Source organism: Ursus americanus, chromosome 23, assembly GCF_024610735.1.
Source record: "Ursus americanus isolate L20-20 chromosome 23, mUrsAme1.1.p, whole genome shotgun sequence".
In the NCBI taxonomy this organism is placed as follows: domain Eukaryota; kingdom Metazoa; phylum Chordata; class Mammalia; order Carnivora; family Ursidae; genus Ursus; species Ursus americanus.
In genome coordinates this window covers 11,410,684-11,426,603 of record NC_142149.1, presented here as the reverse complement: position 1 = coordinate 11,426,603, position 15,920 = coordinate 11,410,684, and the positions used below count along the sequence as shown (strand labels likewise).

Here is a 15,920-nt window from a genome sequence, read left to right as displayed (position 1 = left end):
CAGCGGAGGCCCGTGCCCGTGTCGGGGTGGGTGGGTGTGGGGCATGAGAGTCGCGTGGAAGGGTGGGTGGGGAAGGCCTTGGCCCACCGTGGGAAAGCAGGCCCGAAGCCCGTCTGGTCCAGCCCGGACATTGTCAGGTGAAGCCATACATTCAGACACAAAAAGGCTGCCAGGAGGTTTCATGCGCTCCAGAAGCCAAAGTCCAGGCTCATCGTCCGGGGAGAGGAGGAAACACTGGGACGATGCTCGCTCACGAAGGATAGGCAGGAATTTGGAAGGGCAAGAGGAAGAGTCCGACTCTCCGGGGTGAGGTGTCACAGAGTAGAGGTGCTGGAGAGGCGCGTGTGGGATGCGAGGGAGGGAGGGCTGCCGGATGTTCTGGGAACAGGAGTCCTGTTGGGCTGGGCTCTGGGGCTCAGTAGGAGGGAGTGTTCCTGTCCTGGTGCTGCTGTGACAAGGTATGACACACGGAGTGGCCGAAAACGACAGAAATCTATTCTACAGTTCTGGAGGCTGGAAGCGAAAAATGATGATGTTGGCAGATCCATGCTTCCTCTGAAGTTCTGGAATAATTTCCTTCCTTGCCTCTTCCAGCTTCTGGTGGCCCCAGGCATTGCTCAGCCTGTGGCAGTGTCCATCCCTTGCTGTCGCCATCATGTGACCACCTTCCCTCTGTGCGTCTCTCTGTCTTCTCATGGCGTTCTCCTCTCTGTCTCTGTCCTCTTCTTATCAGGATACGGGTCCTAGGAGGTGAAGGACTCGTCCTAATCCAGCATGACCTCACCTTCACCGATTATATCCCCAATGACCCTATTTCCCAATAAGGTCACATTCTGAGGGACGGGGGTTAGAAATTCAACCTATCTTTTTGGAGGACACAGTTCAGCCCACATCAGGTGGCAGGGACCCAGGAGGTTGAAGAGGTAGGTTGAGCCAGAGCCTGGTGTGTTATGGTGGCCATACAGAAGGAAGTCACTGAAGACTTGGGATCCAGGGTTGGCATGACCCGCTGGTCTGCTAGCATGGGCTGGGGTGAGGGAACCTGCCATCTTGGAAGGTCACCGAAGTGATCTGGGTGAGGGACGACAGCTATATAGATCCCAGGTGGCATCGTCGGGAATGGGAAGTGGCGGAGAAGGACTTGAAGATGACGTCTTGGTCTCCAGCCAGGTTTACTGGGAGGGAGGTGGACACGGGATCTTGGAGGGAGGACGCTGAGCTTGGTGCTGTGCACACTGAGGCCGAGGTGACGTGTGACATGCGTGTGGCAGGGACCGTGATACCTGGGGAGTGTGAGCGGCATCCAGGAGCCTCGCCTCCCCTGAATCCTGCCCCTTGGTGCCCAGCGCACTGCTCTCCTGCATACCTGGAATGTCCTCTCTCCCCCCGTTTAGCGAGTCATGACACCAATTACCTTGACTACCCTGAGTTTTTAAAAGCCTGCTGTCTACCTGGAGCTCTGCTGGGTGCTTGGGGCACATCATCCCACTGAATCCCTCAAAGAAGCTGGTGAAGCAGGTGTGTTATGCCCATTTTGCAGAGGGAGATACTGAGGCCTAGATGAAGTTACCTGTTTAGTCTCACACTAGGGGGCGTGGAGGCGGGGATTTAACACAGCCTTGTTTGTGCACGTTTACCCTTCCTGTCACTCCACCTCCCAGAGCGCTTGCTTTGTATTTCTCTCATGGGGCTTGGTCTTCTTATCCACATGTCCTAACACTCCTGCTCAAGTGTGAGCTACCCGTGGAAAGGGCTGTGGGTTCCTCCCTGTAGCTCCCCCAGAGAGCTCTGCTGTGGTTGGCTGAACTCCACTGAGGCTCCTGGCGGCTGGAGGTGACCAGCGGGGCACCCTACCCCAAGGGCTCTCTCCACATTGTGCTCTCAGAGGATTGCCTTCCCTGGAATTGTGCAGGGCACACACCCCACCGGGGTAAGACTGCCCTGGAGCCTCCAGTTGCCCAGGGCCCCATCTGGCTGTTCCTGAGGCTGAGAGGAACCTAATCTTGGAAAACCTGTGACCCATTTGGCCCGTTCTTTGTGCTCAGTGCCCGGGCTGGGGAGCTCTGATGGAGGGCCTGGAGGCCACTATAATGACTTTGGAATTACTTGCATTATGGTGAAAACCATTAGAGGGCTTCCAGCCAGAAATTAATGTTAGCCAATAAAGAAGATTTTGAGATTACTTTGGTTGCCCCATGGAAAATGGGAGGAGGGGGAATTAGGAGCAGGAGTGGAAGTGGGGAGCAGGATTGCCACATACAGCTGGGCAGAGGGTGCTCTGCTCAACTCCGCACAGCAGCGTGAATGGCATCCCCTGGGGTTATACAACACGGTGGCCCTGGGGAGACAATAAAGACTATGGTAGTAGTCTGGGTGCAAGATGATAGCAGCTTGGACTAGGATGTTAGCAGGTAGTTGGAGAGAAATGGATAGATTCTGGATATATTTGAAAGTGGAATCCTATCAGGAATGTGCTGATAGTCTGGCAGTGGAGGGAAGAAAAGAGAGCAATCAAGATGACTCCTTTGGACTGAATAACCGAGTGAGAGATGGTGCTGTTTCCTGCAATAGGGAAGCCTGGAAGGGAAGAGCAGGTGTTCAGGGGCAAATGTAAAGCAGAACCAGATAAACTTGCAGAGACCAGCAGAGAAAACAACCACGTGCCACATGGGAGCAACGTCTGGGGCCCAAGACCCATGGGCCTTGCTCTTCTTGCTCTGGGAAGCTCAGTGGGCTGAGGGATGACTGGGGCCCGAGACAGAACCGGTGCGGCTGGGCAGGGCCGGCTCAGTGGGCATCTTCCCTATGCAGCACACACGGCCCCATGCTTTAGGAGGGCCCTGCTCTTGGTTTAAGGCTTTGTCATCGCCATCTTGAAATGCTTAGTAAATTCTTAGCAAGGCTGCCTTGTTTTCTTCTGCACAGGGCCCTGCAAATTGTGCAACTGGGTCTGTTGTAGTAAAGAAATGACACCTACAAGCCCGGGCCAGCCTTCACAGGGCTTACAGAATGTGCAGTTTCAACTCAGAATGAACCCAGGGCTAACAGGTGCTCATACCTGCTATGTAGGTAAACTGCCTGGGTTCTAGTAAGTGCCTGATAGGCGTGAGCTGGAAGTGATAGGGGTTATTACCAGGGACAGGTATTTAGGAGTGGGAGCTGGGAAGGTCATGTGCTTCAATCTCGGGAGGAAGAGAACAGAAAAGGCCGGGCGGAGACGAATGTTTGTCTTGGGAGCAACAGGTGCTCTGCTAGGTGGAACTTGGTTTAGAATTTGAAGAGTAGGAGTTGCTGGCTGCCTGCACCATCCAGGACCCTTGGGGCCCCAGGATGTCTGGCAGGTGGGGATGGTTTGGAGAACTGTGCCTGGGAAATGGGCACATAGGGATTGAGGGAGGCAAAGTTGCAAGTGTAGCTTCCAGCCCTGATGGACTGAGGGTCTGGAAGGAATGTTGGCAGGGGGTGGGAAGCCAGAGCCCCTGGGCTCCCTGAGGCCTGGAGAGGGGCCTTGCCCAGCACCTGCAGACCCAGCAACACATGTGGGGCCCCCTGCCTTCCCTGCCCTCATTCTGTCAGATGGAGGCCCCTTCCAAGAGGGGCTGCAGGTCCAAGCCTGCTCTTCTGGAACCTCAGGGCGCCAAGTCACTGCTCCCTGATGATGTCCCTTCTTTGCCATTTGTGGCCTTGAAGAATGGCATCAGGGAATGAAGCCATCTTTGGGGTGAGCTGTGTGGCAGGGAGGCTGTGGGAACCCCCTGGTGTGGGCTGAGGATGTCTGGAGCCGAGGAAGCCCAGCGGAGAACTCTTCTTTCCAGAAACATGAATTCCCAGAACTGTGGCCTGCTCAAGAGACCCTGAAGCTGTGGAGTGTGGCCTCTTGCTTCCAGGCAGGACTCCAAGGAGCCCAGATGGTCAGGTGCCTGGGTTTTCTCTTGAAGGTTTTCAGGATTGGAGGCTCTCGGGCCAAACCTGGGTTGATCATATCAGTGTTTTGTCATGTTATTTCAAGAAGCTCCTTCTTATGCCCAGGTAGCAATTCTGTCATGTCATAGCCAGCTGCATTTGGAGATGGGTGTGCCTGCCTGCGAACGCGCGTGTGTGTGTGTGTGTGTGTGTGTGTGTGTGTGTGTGTGTGTGAGACCCACACCAGTCTTTGGATGGAGTGTCGAAATTTCTCCTTGGGCCAGTGCCCTGTTCTGCCTCCTTTACCCTGAGTCTGAGGGACTGGGCATGTTTCCTCTCTGCTTAAAACCCTCACTCTATCTCTTGGAGTCTCGGGGCTGGTGGCCCCCCAAGACAGGCTGTGGAGTGGGTACTCCCAGCCCGTTCCCTTCGGCTTTCCAGAACCGCTCTGGACTTCCTAATGGAGGCAGCGTGGTTACGTGGCATGCACAGGGGATTTCGAATTGGATGGGCCTGCATTTAAAGGCTGCCCGTGGATACCTAGCTGGGCGATGTAAGGCTGGGGGCCAGCCCGGAGCAGCCTGCCCGGGGAACAAACCACGGCTCTCCAGTGTCCGGCCGTGGGTCCCGCTGCTTCAGTCTCCATACCGGGAGTGCTTACAACAGCACATCCTAGGGCTGCCGTGTTAGATGCCTTAACCCTCGTAGAGGGCCATGCCCACAGTTAGTGCTACGTAAGTGGTTGTAACCATTCGTAGGAAAGTAGAAATGACCTCGTAAGGCTGTTGTTCAGAAACTAGACTATAAGGTCATTGAGGACGGGGACTGCTTCTGTCCTTCCTCAGCATCTGTCACAGATCTGCCCCTGCTTGCTGCTTCGTCATTAGTTTTGGACTAAATTGAGTGAAACGATAGATCACCCCCTGAGTATTTTCCCACCCAAAGAACTGCAGACCTGCCACCCAATTTCGTGGGCCTCTTCAGCCGGAATGTGGCATTTTCCTCTTAGTCTGTAAGATCTGGATTGTTTTTTAAATTGAAGTGAAACTCTCATGACATAAAATTAACCGTTTTATTTATTTATATTTTTTATATTATTTTTTTAAAGATTATTTATTTGTTAGAGAGAGAGAGAGAGAGAGCGTGCACAAGCAGGGGGAGCGGCAGGCAGAGGGAGATGCAGGCTCCATCCCAGAACCCTGGGATCATGACCTGAGCCAAAGGCAGATGCTCAACCGACTGAGCCACCCAGACGCCCCAAAATTCACCATTTTAAAGTGAAGAACTCAGTGACATTTAGTACATTTCTAATGTGGTACAACTACTACCCTGTCCAGTTTCAAAATATTCTCATCATCCCAAAAGGAAACCCGCATACCCACCAAGCAGATTCTCTACAGCCCCTGTTTTCCATCTCTGTGGATTTACCGACTTGGGGCATTTCATATAAAGGGGACTGTAAGTATGTGGCCTTTGGTGACGGGCCTCCTCCACTCACGTCGCGTTTTCAAGGTTCATTCTCGTTGTAGCAGGTGCCACTGCTTCGTTCCTTTTCGTGGATGAATAGTATCCCAGAGCGTGGATGGGCCACCACATTTTGTGTGTCCGCCCACCCGCGGATAACCAGCTGTGCCACCTCCACCTTTCGGCCACACCGAATAGTGCTGCCGTGACTGTGAACGAGTCAGTATGAGTCTGAGTACCTGATTCCACTGCTTGTGGGGATTCCCAGCCCTGGTGGTAAAATGGCTGGGTCACGTGGTCATCAGTTTGTAACATGTGAAAAGTTTTTCCTTACCATCCCTAGGCTTGAGTGTAGTATTTTTACAAAGAGAGAGAGAAAGGGACGCCTGGGTGGCTCAGTCAGTTGAGGGTCTTGGGATCCAGTCCTGCATCAGGCTTCTTGCTCAGCAGGGAGTCTGCTTCTCCCTCTCCCTTTTCCCCTCCCCCTGCTTGTGCTCATGCTCTCTCACTGATAAATAAGTAAGTAAATAAAATCTTTAAAAAAGAGAGAGAGAGAGAGAGAAAGGGAAAGGAACAAGAGAGGAGGAAGCCAGTGTTCCTGACTGCCCTCCAGGGCCATCACCCCTGCAAATGCCAAGGTCAATGTGAAGGGCAGGGTGTTCAGGGCCCTCCCTGCTTGCTGTCACCAAGCTGAGGGGAGCTCCGTAGGGCGTCTCGGAGGGGCGTGAAAACATGCCAGGACTCCTAAGGCTTTCTTAGTCCAGCTGGACCTGGAGGCCGGAGAGAGGCTGCAGGTGGAGGCCCTTTTATTTTATTTATTTATTTATTTATTTTTTATTTTTTTTTAAAGATTTTATTTATTTATTTATTTGACAGAGAGAGAGAGAGACAGCCAGCGAGAGAGGGAACACAAGTAGAGGGAGTGGGAGAGGAAGAAGCAGGCTCATAGAGGAGGAGCCTGACGTGGGGCTCGATCCCAGAACGCCGGGATCATGCCCTGAGCCGAAGGCAGACGCTTAACCGCTGTGCCACCCAGGCGCCCCAGTGGAGTCCCTTTTAAACACTGCATTTTAATCCCCTCTGTTCCAAGTCTTCTGCCAGAATTGTGTGCTCAGAGAAGCAGGGATTTGTATGCATTTTGCCATTTTCTTGCCCCAGGCTGGCCTCTGTGAGGGCACCGAACACAAGGAAATGTCCCCAGGCTGCTCTAAGCCCCTGAGCAAGCACGGCCCTGGGCGGGCTACCTGGGCAAGTGGCCAGACTCGGTCTCGAGCCGCTGTCAGTCCGTTTGGGGGCCACCACCGTCCAGGTGTGGGGTTATGGTGGAGACCTGAGGCCCTGCTGTAGGGGATAGGTGGTGAGCCAGGCTCTGCGGCGAGTGGGAAGGCAGTGTTTACACAGGCACTGCTCTCTGTGACCTCATCCCCTTGCTTTCACATGGGTCCCCTGATGTCCTATCTCTTCATGATACTTCACATCGTGACATTTATGCTTGCAACCTCCACGCCAGCATGTTATCTTTAAAACTTTTGGTGAAGGCGCTCAGCGAACCCCCACCCCCGCCCCCTTCCTCCCATCACACTTTACAGTAATGCTTATTTTGAGGTTTGGTTACATTTTCAGTGAAGTTGCTGGGAAGGAAAGACCCTCCCCCCCTCCCCTCCCTTCCCCCTGTATTTATAGAGCCCTGTTTCAGAGCTGGAGATAAGCAGCAAGCAGCATGGGCTAAGCCCTCCTCGCAGGAAGCTTGCATGGAAAGAGGATGGCCCCGAATGAAAGGACACAAAAATAAACCAGATAATCAGGGTTGGGGTCAGTGCTACCAAGTATGCCCCAGGGTGCCTGATTAGAGGACAGCAGAGGCCCCTTTGCAGGAAAACCGAGGAGGGAGGAAAGGCCATGCAAAGATCCGGGAGAGCATGCCAGGCGGAGGCTGACCTTGGGAAGGAGCTGGCACTTTGCAGATCTGGGCGAAGACTGTGTGCTGGTGCCCGCGGCGGGGAGGGAAGGAGAGGCCTGAAAGATGGGCCGTGGGGGAGCGGGTTTCTAGAGAATGGACCAGGTAATCATTGCAGGGTATTAAGCAGTGGCCAGAGGGGCACTTTAAAGCCCCCCTGGCTGCTGGGTGAGGATGGGTCAGACGCAGAGAGGTGGGGACAGGTGGGGAGAGGAGGGGAGAGGCACCGAGCCCTGCTTGGCTGTGCTCACCTGGCGTCTGTGGCCCAGTCCTGCACCCCACCGGACCTTGGGCTTCACTCTGTCTGGGGTGGCGGCTCAGCAGGCAGACCGGCTCCGGACACCCTGGACACGCATGGTTCTGATAGGCCAAGCTGTACTTTAAGCCGGCCCTCCCTACCTTCCCTACCCTCCTGCCCGGCCCTGGCCCCCCACCCTGCCATTGTCCTGCCCATTCTAGACTCTGGGTTGTCATCTTTTAGAAATATAATATTAAAAATTAATTATTAACTTTTAATATTAAAAATCTCAAACAGAAAATGAAAAGAATCGTCAAAAAAACACCAGTATACTCAACTGTTATTAACATTTTGGCGTTTTTGTTTGTACCTATTATTTATTTATTTATTTATTTATTTTTAAGATTTTATTTATTTATTTGACAGAGAGAGAGACAGCGAGCAAGAGAGGGAACACAAGCAGGGACAGTGGGAGAGGAAGAAGCAGGCTCTCAGTGGAGCAGGGAGCCCGATGCGGGGCTCCATCCCAGAACGCTGGGCCGAAGGCAGACGCTTAACAACTGAACCACCCAGGCGCCCCTGTTTGTATCTGTTCTATCCGTAAATAAGGTGGTGGTGTTTTTCCTGAGTCATTTGAAGAGTACAGACATGCTCATTTATTATAAACACCATAGCATGTATCTCTTAAGAATAAAAACATTCTTAATGTAATAACTTCCTTAATGTAACAAAAATATATCCCTAATGTAATAAGAAATGCGGTATTCATAGACAACAGAAGATTATTCATCTGTAAAAAAGAAGGAAATCCTGCCATTTGTGACAACACGGGTGTGGACATTATGCTAGGTAAAGGGAATCAGAGAAAGACAAATATATGATCTCATGTATATGCAGAATCTCAAAAAACCCAAACTCACAGATGTAGAGAATGGATTGGCGATTGCCAGGGGTGGGGGTGGGGGTGAGGGGAAATGGGTGAAGGGGGTCAAAAGGTACAAATTCCCCGTCATGAGATAAGTAGGCTCTAGGCATGTAATACACAGCGTGGTGACTCTAGTTAACCATACTGTACTGTATGTTTGAAAGTTGCTAAGAGAGGAGATCTTAAAATCCTTATCACAAGAAGAAAAAATCATAGTTATGGGAAGTGATAGTCATTCACCAAACTTACTGTGGCGATCATTTCCCAGTATATACAGGTATCAAATCATTATGTTGTGCACCTTTGATGAATACAACGTGATAGGCGAATACAACCGGAAGAAAAAAAAGAACGAAAACATTCTTATATCCAGTCCATATTAAATTTCCTTAATTAGCCCCCAGATGTGCTGTTAGCATGTTTGAACTGGGATTTAGTCAAGGATCATGTGTTACATTTGGTTTGTCTCTTTAGTGTCCTTTAGTATAGAATATCCCCTCTCTATCCCATTTTTCCCTCGGATATTGACTTTTTGAAGAACAGCAGTTGTCATAGAATGTGTAGAATGGTTTGTTAGATTATCTCCTTGTGGTGTCATTTAATTTGTTCTTCTATTAGCTGCATTTCCTGTAACCTGGAAATTAGGTCCAGAGCTCTGATTAGATTCAGGTTAAATGTTCTTGACAAGAATCCTCGATGAGATCAACTTCGTATCATCCCATGAGGAGACACACAAGGTCAGCTGCCCCATTATTAGTGATATGGAGTTTAATCACATTCCTTGATGGTAGGAAAATGGCTAGACTTCTTTTATATTGCTCCACTGTGTCCAAAAAAAGGTTGAGCGTCCAGGCATGTGTAATAGATACAGCCGGTTCTTGCTATTGGCAGTAGTCGCTCTGTAAAGTCACGGAGAACCCTGAATTACAGAATACTGAACCCTTGCTTCTAGGGGATGGACAGAGGTCAGTTCCTGCGAGCCTCTGGTTACATTTTTGTCAACAGATCAGCACAGAACCTTGTTTTATGTGTGTTTCTGTTTAAAAACCTCTTATTTAATATAGTTTTTGATTCATTAACGTTGAGCTCATGGCCCACAGCACTGTAACTCATTCCTGAATGAAGCTTATCTAACACTCGTATTTTCTCTATAAGGCACATCACATCTCTATAAGGCTGAAGTGCCAGCCCTCGGCCCTATTCTTGTGGGCCACTTTAAATAGCAAAATCACCAACAGAAAGCACAAAAATGCAAAAATTCTAACACTCCATAGACTGTGGAAAGGAGGACATTTGCTTGCAGTATGAGACCCAAAACAAGAAGGTCACCTTCGTCAACCTCAGCTAGGGGTGTGCAAGTGGGAAACACAAATTTTTGGAACATCTTGGAATGCCCACGAGTGACCACTTAAGAGCCAAGAGTATTGATTTTGGAGACACAGGTAGGTTTTAGTGAGTCGATGAATTTGAAATATGGAATCTTTGGATAAAGAGGATCCATTAAATATACTGGAATCAAACCAATCTGAATGAGCTGTGTGACATTAAATTAGTTGCATTACCTCTCTGAGCTTCATTTTCCTAACCTGGCCCTTCAAGAGGTGGTCTTCCAGCTTTTCCCAGCCCTGGAATCCTGGGCACTGGGTGGGAACTGAACTTCTCTTGCTTTGGCTCTCTGTGGATGGAAGGACCCCAATCCCTCTTCTTTCCATGCAGGTTTGTGGATTTCCACGCAGCTGCCTCCACCTGCTCGCCCTCTCGGGCCTCCCTGCTCACCGGCCGGCTTGGCCTTCGCAATGGAGTCACACACAACTTTGCGGTCACCTCCGTGGGGGGTCTGCCGCTCAACGAGACCACCTTGGCTGAGGTGCTGCAGCAAGCTGGCTACGTCACTGGGATGATAGGTAACACTGGAGCCCCGCAGCCGGGACCCCTGTCTCCCACAGCCTTTGCTGCGGCGCCTGCTTTGTGTTTATTTCTTGCTGTCTAAGGTCGGAAAGCTTTCAGCTATAAGTCATTGAAAAGACCTAACAGGGACCTAAACCATATATGGAGCTCTTTTCCTCCCATTATAATAAGCTTAGAGGTGAGTGAGGCTTTCATGGGCTCGGCTGCTCGAGGACACCATTTCTGTTTCTCTGCTCCGCTATCCGTAGTACATTAGCTTTTGTCCTCATGCTCGTGGCTTCTTGGTTGCAAGTGAGCGGCTTCAGTACCATCCACCATCTTTTGGCTTAAGGGAAGGAAAAACAGAGGAGGGGAGGCAGCGGCCTCGTTTGCTCACTTTTACCAGGAAAACCAATCTTTTCTCGGACACGCCCACCCTTCCCGGCGGTAACGCACTTCAATCTTATTGGTGGAATTTTCTGACCACGCCCCGCCGCAAGGGAGGCTGGGAAACTGGGCTCAGGACTCGGACTGGGGCACGCGGCTCCGATCCCTGAACAAAACTAGAGTTCAATTAGCGGGGTGAGTGGGTTTATGGGTGTAGAGCAGGCAATTGCCACGCTGTCCAACAGCTTCCTTTCCTTTTAAAATGTTTGTAGGCACCTCTTAGTCAACATTTCCTGCTTGCCCGGCCCTGGGCTAAGGTTTGATTGGCATCAGGGTCGGGAGATGCCTTCCGAGGTGAAGATTTGCCCGGTTATGTGTGTGAGGAAACCGAGTTTCCGCCAGGTGAGGGAACGTGTTCGCTGCTGCGCACCCCGGAGCGGGTGGATCCAGGCAGACGTGTCTGCCCAGCCTTGTTCTGATGCTTTGCTCCACTGCTGGTCCTTCCTCCAGAGACCAAGGCAACGTGGCAGTCCCAGCAACATCCTCGGGCTGCCGGTGCTTGTTACTCTGACTTTCCAAGAGCTGGGTCCGGTGGGATTCCTGCCTCCCTGCACCCTACGCACGTGCGGTGCCAAGGGAGGGCCCCCGTGGGGATGTTATTGGTGCCTGGAGCTCGCTTTTCGGGTGTTGGCCCCGCCTCCTCCTCTGGGTCAAGGAGCCCGAGATACTTTTACAGAAGGTCAAACTGGAGTGTGGCGTTTATTGTCTCAGGAGGGCAAGCCCCAGTGGGGGGAGGTGCAAATTAAGATCCCGTCTTTACAATCCCTTTCTGCCCATACCCCGAGGTATATTCACTGTGAAGCCCACAGAGTGGCCTGAGTATCCTTAGTGGCCCCACCACTTGCATCCGAGTCATGCTCACAGCCCGGAAGGGTTTGGCCCCTGGGGCGCTCTGACTCTAAAGTTTCATGAGGCAACAGAGGGCTGGGTTCTTCCTGAGCCGAATTGGATCTCACTTGCCCTTCCCTCTTTGTGCCTTTGAACTCCAGGTGAGCCACTGATTATATATTAACTGTTCAGCTGCTCCCCTCTCCCCTCACTGCTCATTCCACCTTTTGCATGTTAGTGAGAAGATATTCAACCACATCCATGTGTTGACGTTATGAACTTCCTATAAGCGTGCTTATGGGAAAAATAAAAACCCCACCACGGATTTTTTTGATGGCTTTCTAACATGGGTCCATGGTCATGTGTTTTTACCTAGTTGTATATATACCACTTGGGCCTCCTTTTAACCCCTTTCCTATTATTTTACATTTCTATCTGATACAATTTTACATATTTACAATAATTTTAATAATTTTAAAAATAACACTTTAATATAATTTTGGATTGCCATGTAATGCTTAATCCAAGCATTCCACATAGAGCTGAATCTGTTTCCTTCTGCTTTATATTACATTTCCCCCCCAAACCTACAGAGCAGTTGCAAAAAGGGAATAATAGACTCATCTGCCCTTTCCCTGGGTTCCCTGATTATTACCTTTTGCTACATGCATTTGCCTCTAAAAGATAGTTGGTAGTATTTTGTCAAGGCCATGTAAATAATTTACTTAGCCATCCTCCCACAGTTCCTCATTTATTTCTTTCCTTTACGTGCTGTTTGGTGCTGGCACTGTTTAGATCTTTGGACCACATTCTTTTCTCTGCCCCTTGCCTCGTGGGTGGTTTCCCTGGGGTCTTTACTCCTCAGAGCGGAATTAGCAGGTCCAAGAGTTCAAAAACGGTCAGAGCTTCCGCCACACATCGCCCAGTCATTCTCCCCCACATCTACAGAGCGAGGCGCAGCTGTGCACATCCAGGCGAGCGTCTCTGCACGGGAACAGCTGCAGAAAGGGGGAGGCGGTCTTCCATCCAGCCTCTGCAGGCTGCTGAGGGTGGCCAGAGAGGAAGATGATGAAACCGGAAGGGAACCAGGCATCTCCAAGGCTCTCTGAGGTCCTTGCTTGTCCTCTGGGCCTCAGCAGAGCCCCAGCACGGAAGGGCAAAGCAGGTGCAGTGGGCAACTTGGGGTTGCTGTGGGCACTGAACCCTCTTTGAAGGGCAGAAGCTCAGCCTGCTGGTGTCTCTGAGCCCCCAGTAAAGGCTTGCCTTCCTTTTCTCTGTGTGCTTTCCTGCGTAGGTCCTGAGTCATCCTTGCTTTCTCTGTCCCTGTGGACTCCCTCTCAGTCCCAGAGAGCGAGGCTTGGCTTTCATACAGCATTTGCAGTCTCTCTTTGCTTGTCTTCCGTAAAGGGTAACACGGATGGAGGACTGAGTATGTGCTCAGCTCCCCAGAGGCACTGGGAACCCCGGCGCGGATTCCTCTGAAAGTCTCTCTCTTACTTTCCTACAGGCAAATGGCATCTCGGACATCATGGCTCTTATCACCCTAACTTCCGTGGTAAGAATTCTTTGGGGAACTTGTTACCTGGGAAACAGAAAGTAAAGAACTTGGTGTAAAAGGATTCCACTCATGTTTAAGCCATCCTACTCCTGGGGTCTCCCCTCCTGAGTTAGGACATTTTCATTCACAGGGTCACGTAGGTGCATTTCGGGGACCTAGGGCTCCCCTTGGTCTCATATTCTTCTCTCCTGTCATCTTTCCTGCCCTACCCCCCTCCTCGGTTCTGCCAGCCCTTCTGGCTTTCTCATCGAGAGCCCATCAGTGTCCACATCTCAGGAAACATTTGGCCCCTGGAAGGTCCAGACATGTCCAGTGTGGTAAGAAGTAAAAATTGTCCAGTGGGTTCACAGAAGCAGGCCGTAAACCCAAGTAGGAGATGCTCCCTCTTGCCTTCTTCCTGCAGCTGTTCACTGCCTTAGACTTTTGATTCTCTGACCTTGGGGAATAGGCCAAGATCAAGCTGCCTGAGCCAATTATCTGAAAATCAGTTTGCTGATTGATGAGTTCTCTGAATGTCCAAGTCACCGAATTATTGATGGCTCTCCAAAGTTGTTATTTTTGCCTCTGCTCTTCCCCGACCTGCCTCTTCCATTTCAGATGGGAACCCACAGACTTTTTCTTGAAAGTGGTTTATCATTATCTCATCTGCTGAGGCTTCTCCCCACTCCTTCCGTGGCACTTGCTCCCGGCTGCTCCTGCTATTCTGTAAGCAAACGGGTGACCTTTTCCCTAAATGTAGTTCTTTGGCTATTTTGCAGACTTCTCTGCCTCCCCACTCTGCCCTCTATCTCCCTCTAACTCCATGGAAAGAGGCTGCAGTGCTCTCTCCTAGACATGGGGGAATGTATACGTTTGAAGATTTTTGGGTTTGGAGAACAGCTTCCAGAGAATCGGCCTGCAACCAGCCTTCAGCCTCGGGCTCCCACTGGCCAACATCCTGTCCCACTCCTTCCCCCTCTCTGGTGCTCCTTCCTCCCCCTTTCTTCCCCTGTCCCCCATTTCTCAGTCGGGCTTCCCTGGCATCTTCCATGTGTGCTTTGTAAAGAGTGGCAGGTGAAGGAAATGAAGACCTGGCTTTTCCACTAAAAATTACCACAGAATGTACTTTTCCCACATGGTGTTGTTTCCTCCTTGACAAATGAGGCTCAACTGGGTTGGGGTGTTAACACCCTGAGTGCGTATTTCTGTAGTCCTGTGTTGGAAGGGATGGATCCTGAGACTGAATCCTGTTCAGCAGGAAGTGGTGCCATTTTGGGTTTGTGGTGTCTGCTGTTGGGACTGAGAGGAGAGAGCACCTTTCATACATTTGTGTCCCTGGACCGGATCGTCTCAAAAAGCCTGCTGGCTTGGGCTCTCTTAGGTTTCTTGATTCCTATCTCCGAGTTCATTTGTATCCCCTCCTGCTTCTCGTACCGTGGTGCACTGTCCTGGTACTCCATTACCCTCATCCAGACCTCTTAGAGCTTAATCTATATATCTTACTTCCCCTTCAGTCCCTTGAGGTCAGTCTATTTTATTCCTTGCAGTGCCTTGCCTGTACTTGATTTTCACCCACTACTTACTGAATGCGTTCATAAGTGCACTGGGGATGGTAGGTGTGCAATACTTCTCTCCACTTCCTCCCACTCTGGGTTAACTCTAATTCCAAGGTGTTTTGCAAATCTAGTCTTACAGCCAGAACCCAGCGAAGTGTTTTCTTTGCATACTACAAAGGGATATTAATCAAATCCTCTTTTAATTACATACTCCATAGCACTGCAGTATTAAATCATGGAAAATTAAATTTTTGTCCGGGGTGTAAGAATGCAGGCTCATAGAACAGAAGCCGAGTGGGGGTGCTCACCAGTTGCTTCTCTTCCAGGTTTTGATTACTACTTTGGAATCCCATATAGCCATGATATGGGCTGCACGGATACCCCGGGTTACAACCACCCTCCTTGTCCAGCGTGTCCACGGGGCGGTAGACCATCAAGGTAATCCCATCCGAGCAACTGGCAATGGGCTCCAGAGCGAGGTGAAATCCTTAGGGTGTAGTTAGGAGTAAATGAGGAAGGCCACCAGAGACAGCTAAAGAGTAATGAGTACGTTTAGTGCAAATTTGAACGCATTATTTGCATGGGGTATAAGAAAACTTTTAGCAGAGGTGTGGTCAACAAAATTATTTTATTGGAATTGTCCGGTCTCCTTGGACTGCTGAGCTCAGCTGGGAAGAACCTGGGGCTGCTTCGGACTTACCCAGGTGGGGCCCAGCTCCCCCTCTGCCTGCTGGCTTTGCGCTGGACCACTTGCTTGGCCTAAACCCTGGACATAAGAGGGAGAGAGAGAGGGAGAAAACACACAGGGCTCCTTATAAGCTTCGTCACCCTCCTTCCCCTGGCAAAGAAGCCAGCATTCAGCTTTGAAATGCCATGCCGTCACTCAACAGGATGTTTTAAAATCCTATTCCATGGAATGGGGAAATGTTCAGGACGTACTAGGATGTGAAAAAAGCAGGAAACAAGTCATCAGCAGTATGCTTTTGCTATCTCTGTATCGGTACCTTCCAGCCCTATGGAGCGGGACTCAAAGGGAATAAGCCGAAGTGCTGCTAACAGTGGTTCATTCCCTCTCGGTGTGGGACTAAAGGGTTTTCATTTCTTCTTTCTTTCTCATTGTATTTTCCAAATATTCTGCAATGCGCTTGCGGTGCATTTATTATCAGAAAAAGGTGCTA

The 15,920-nt window shown here is 50.5% G+C and overlaps 1 protein-coding gene across 12 annotated transcripts in view; it reads left to right on the top strand.

Moving 5' to 3' along the window:
• Positions 1-15,920, top strand: part of ARSG (arylsulfatase G) — a 127,201-nt gene that overhangs the window by 49,484 nt on the left and 61,797 nt on the right. For 11 of the 12 annotated variants that reach the window (XR_015721251.1, XR_015721250.1, XR_015721252.1 and 8 more), the window contains 3 exons: positions 10,204-10,391; positions 13,157-13,204; positions 15,069-15,180. Coding sequence is in view for 9 of the 12 variants with exons in the window: in XM_087854191.1 (XP_087710317.1) it covers positions 10,204-10,391; positions 13,157-13,204; positions 15,069-15,180 (348 nt within the window). In the remaining 3 variants the exon portion in view is untranslated. Of the gene's footprint in view, positions 1-10,203; positions 10,392-12,440; positions 12,815-13,156; positions 13,205-15,068; positions 15,181-15,920 lie in introns of those variants that run through there. The other variant, XM_045814011.2, reaches the window with a different exon arrangement.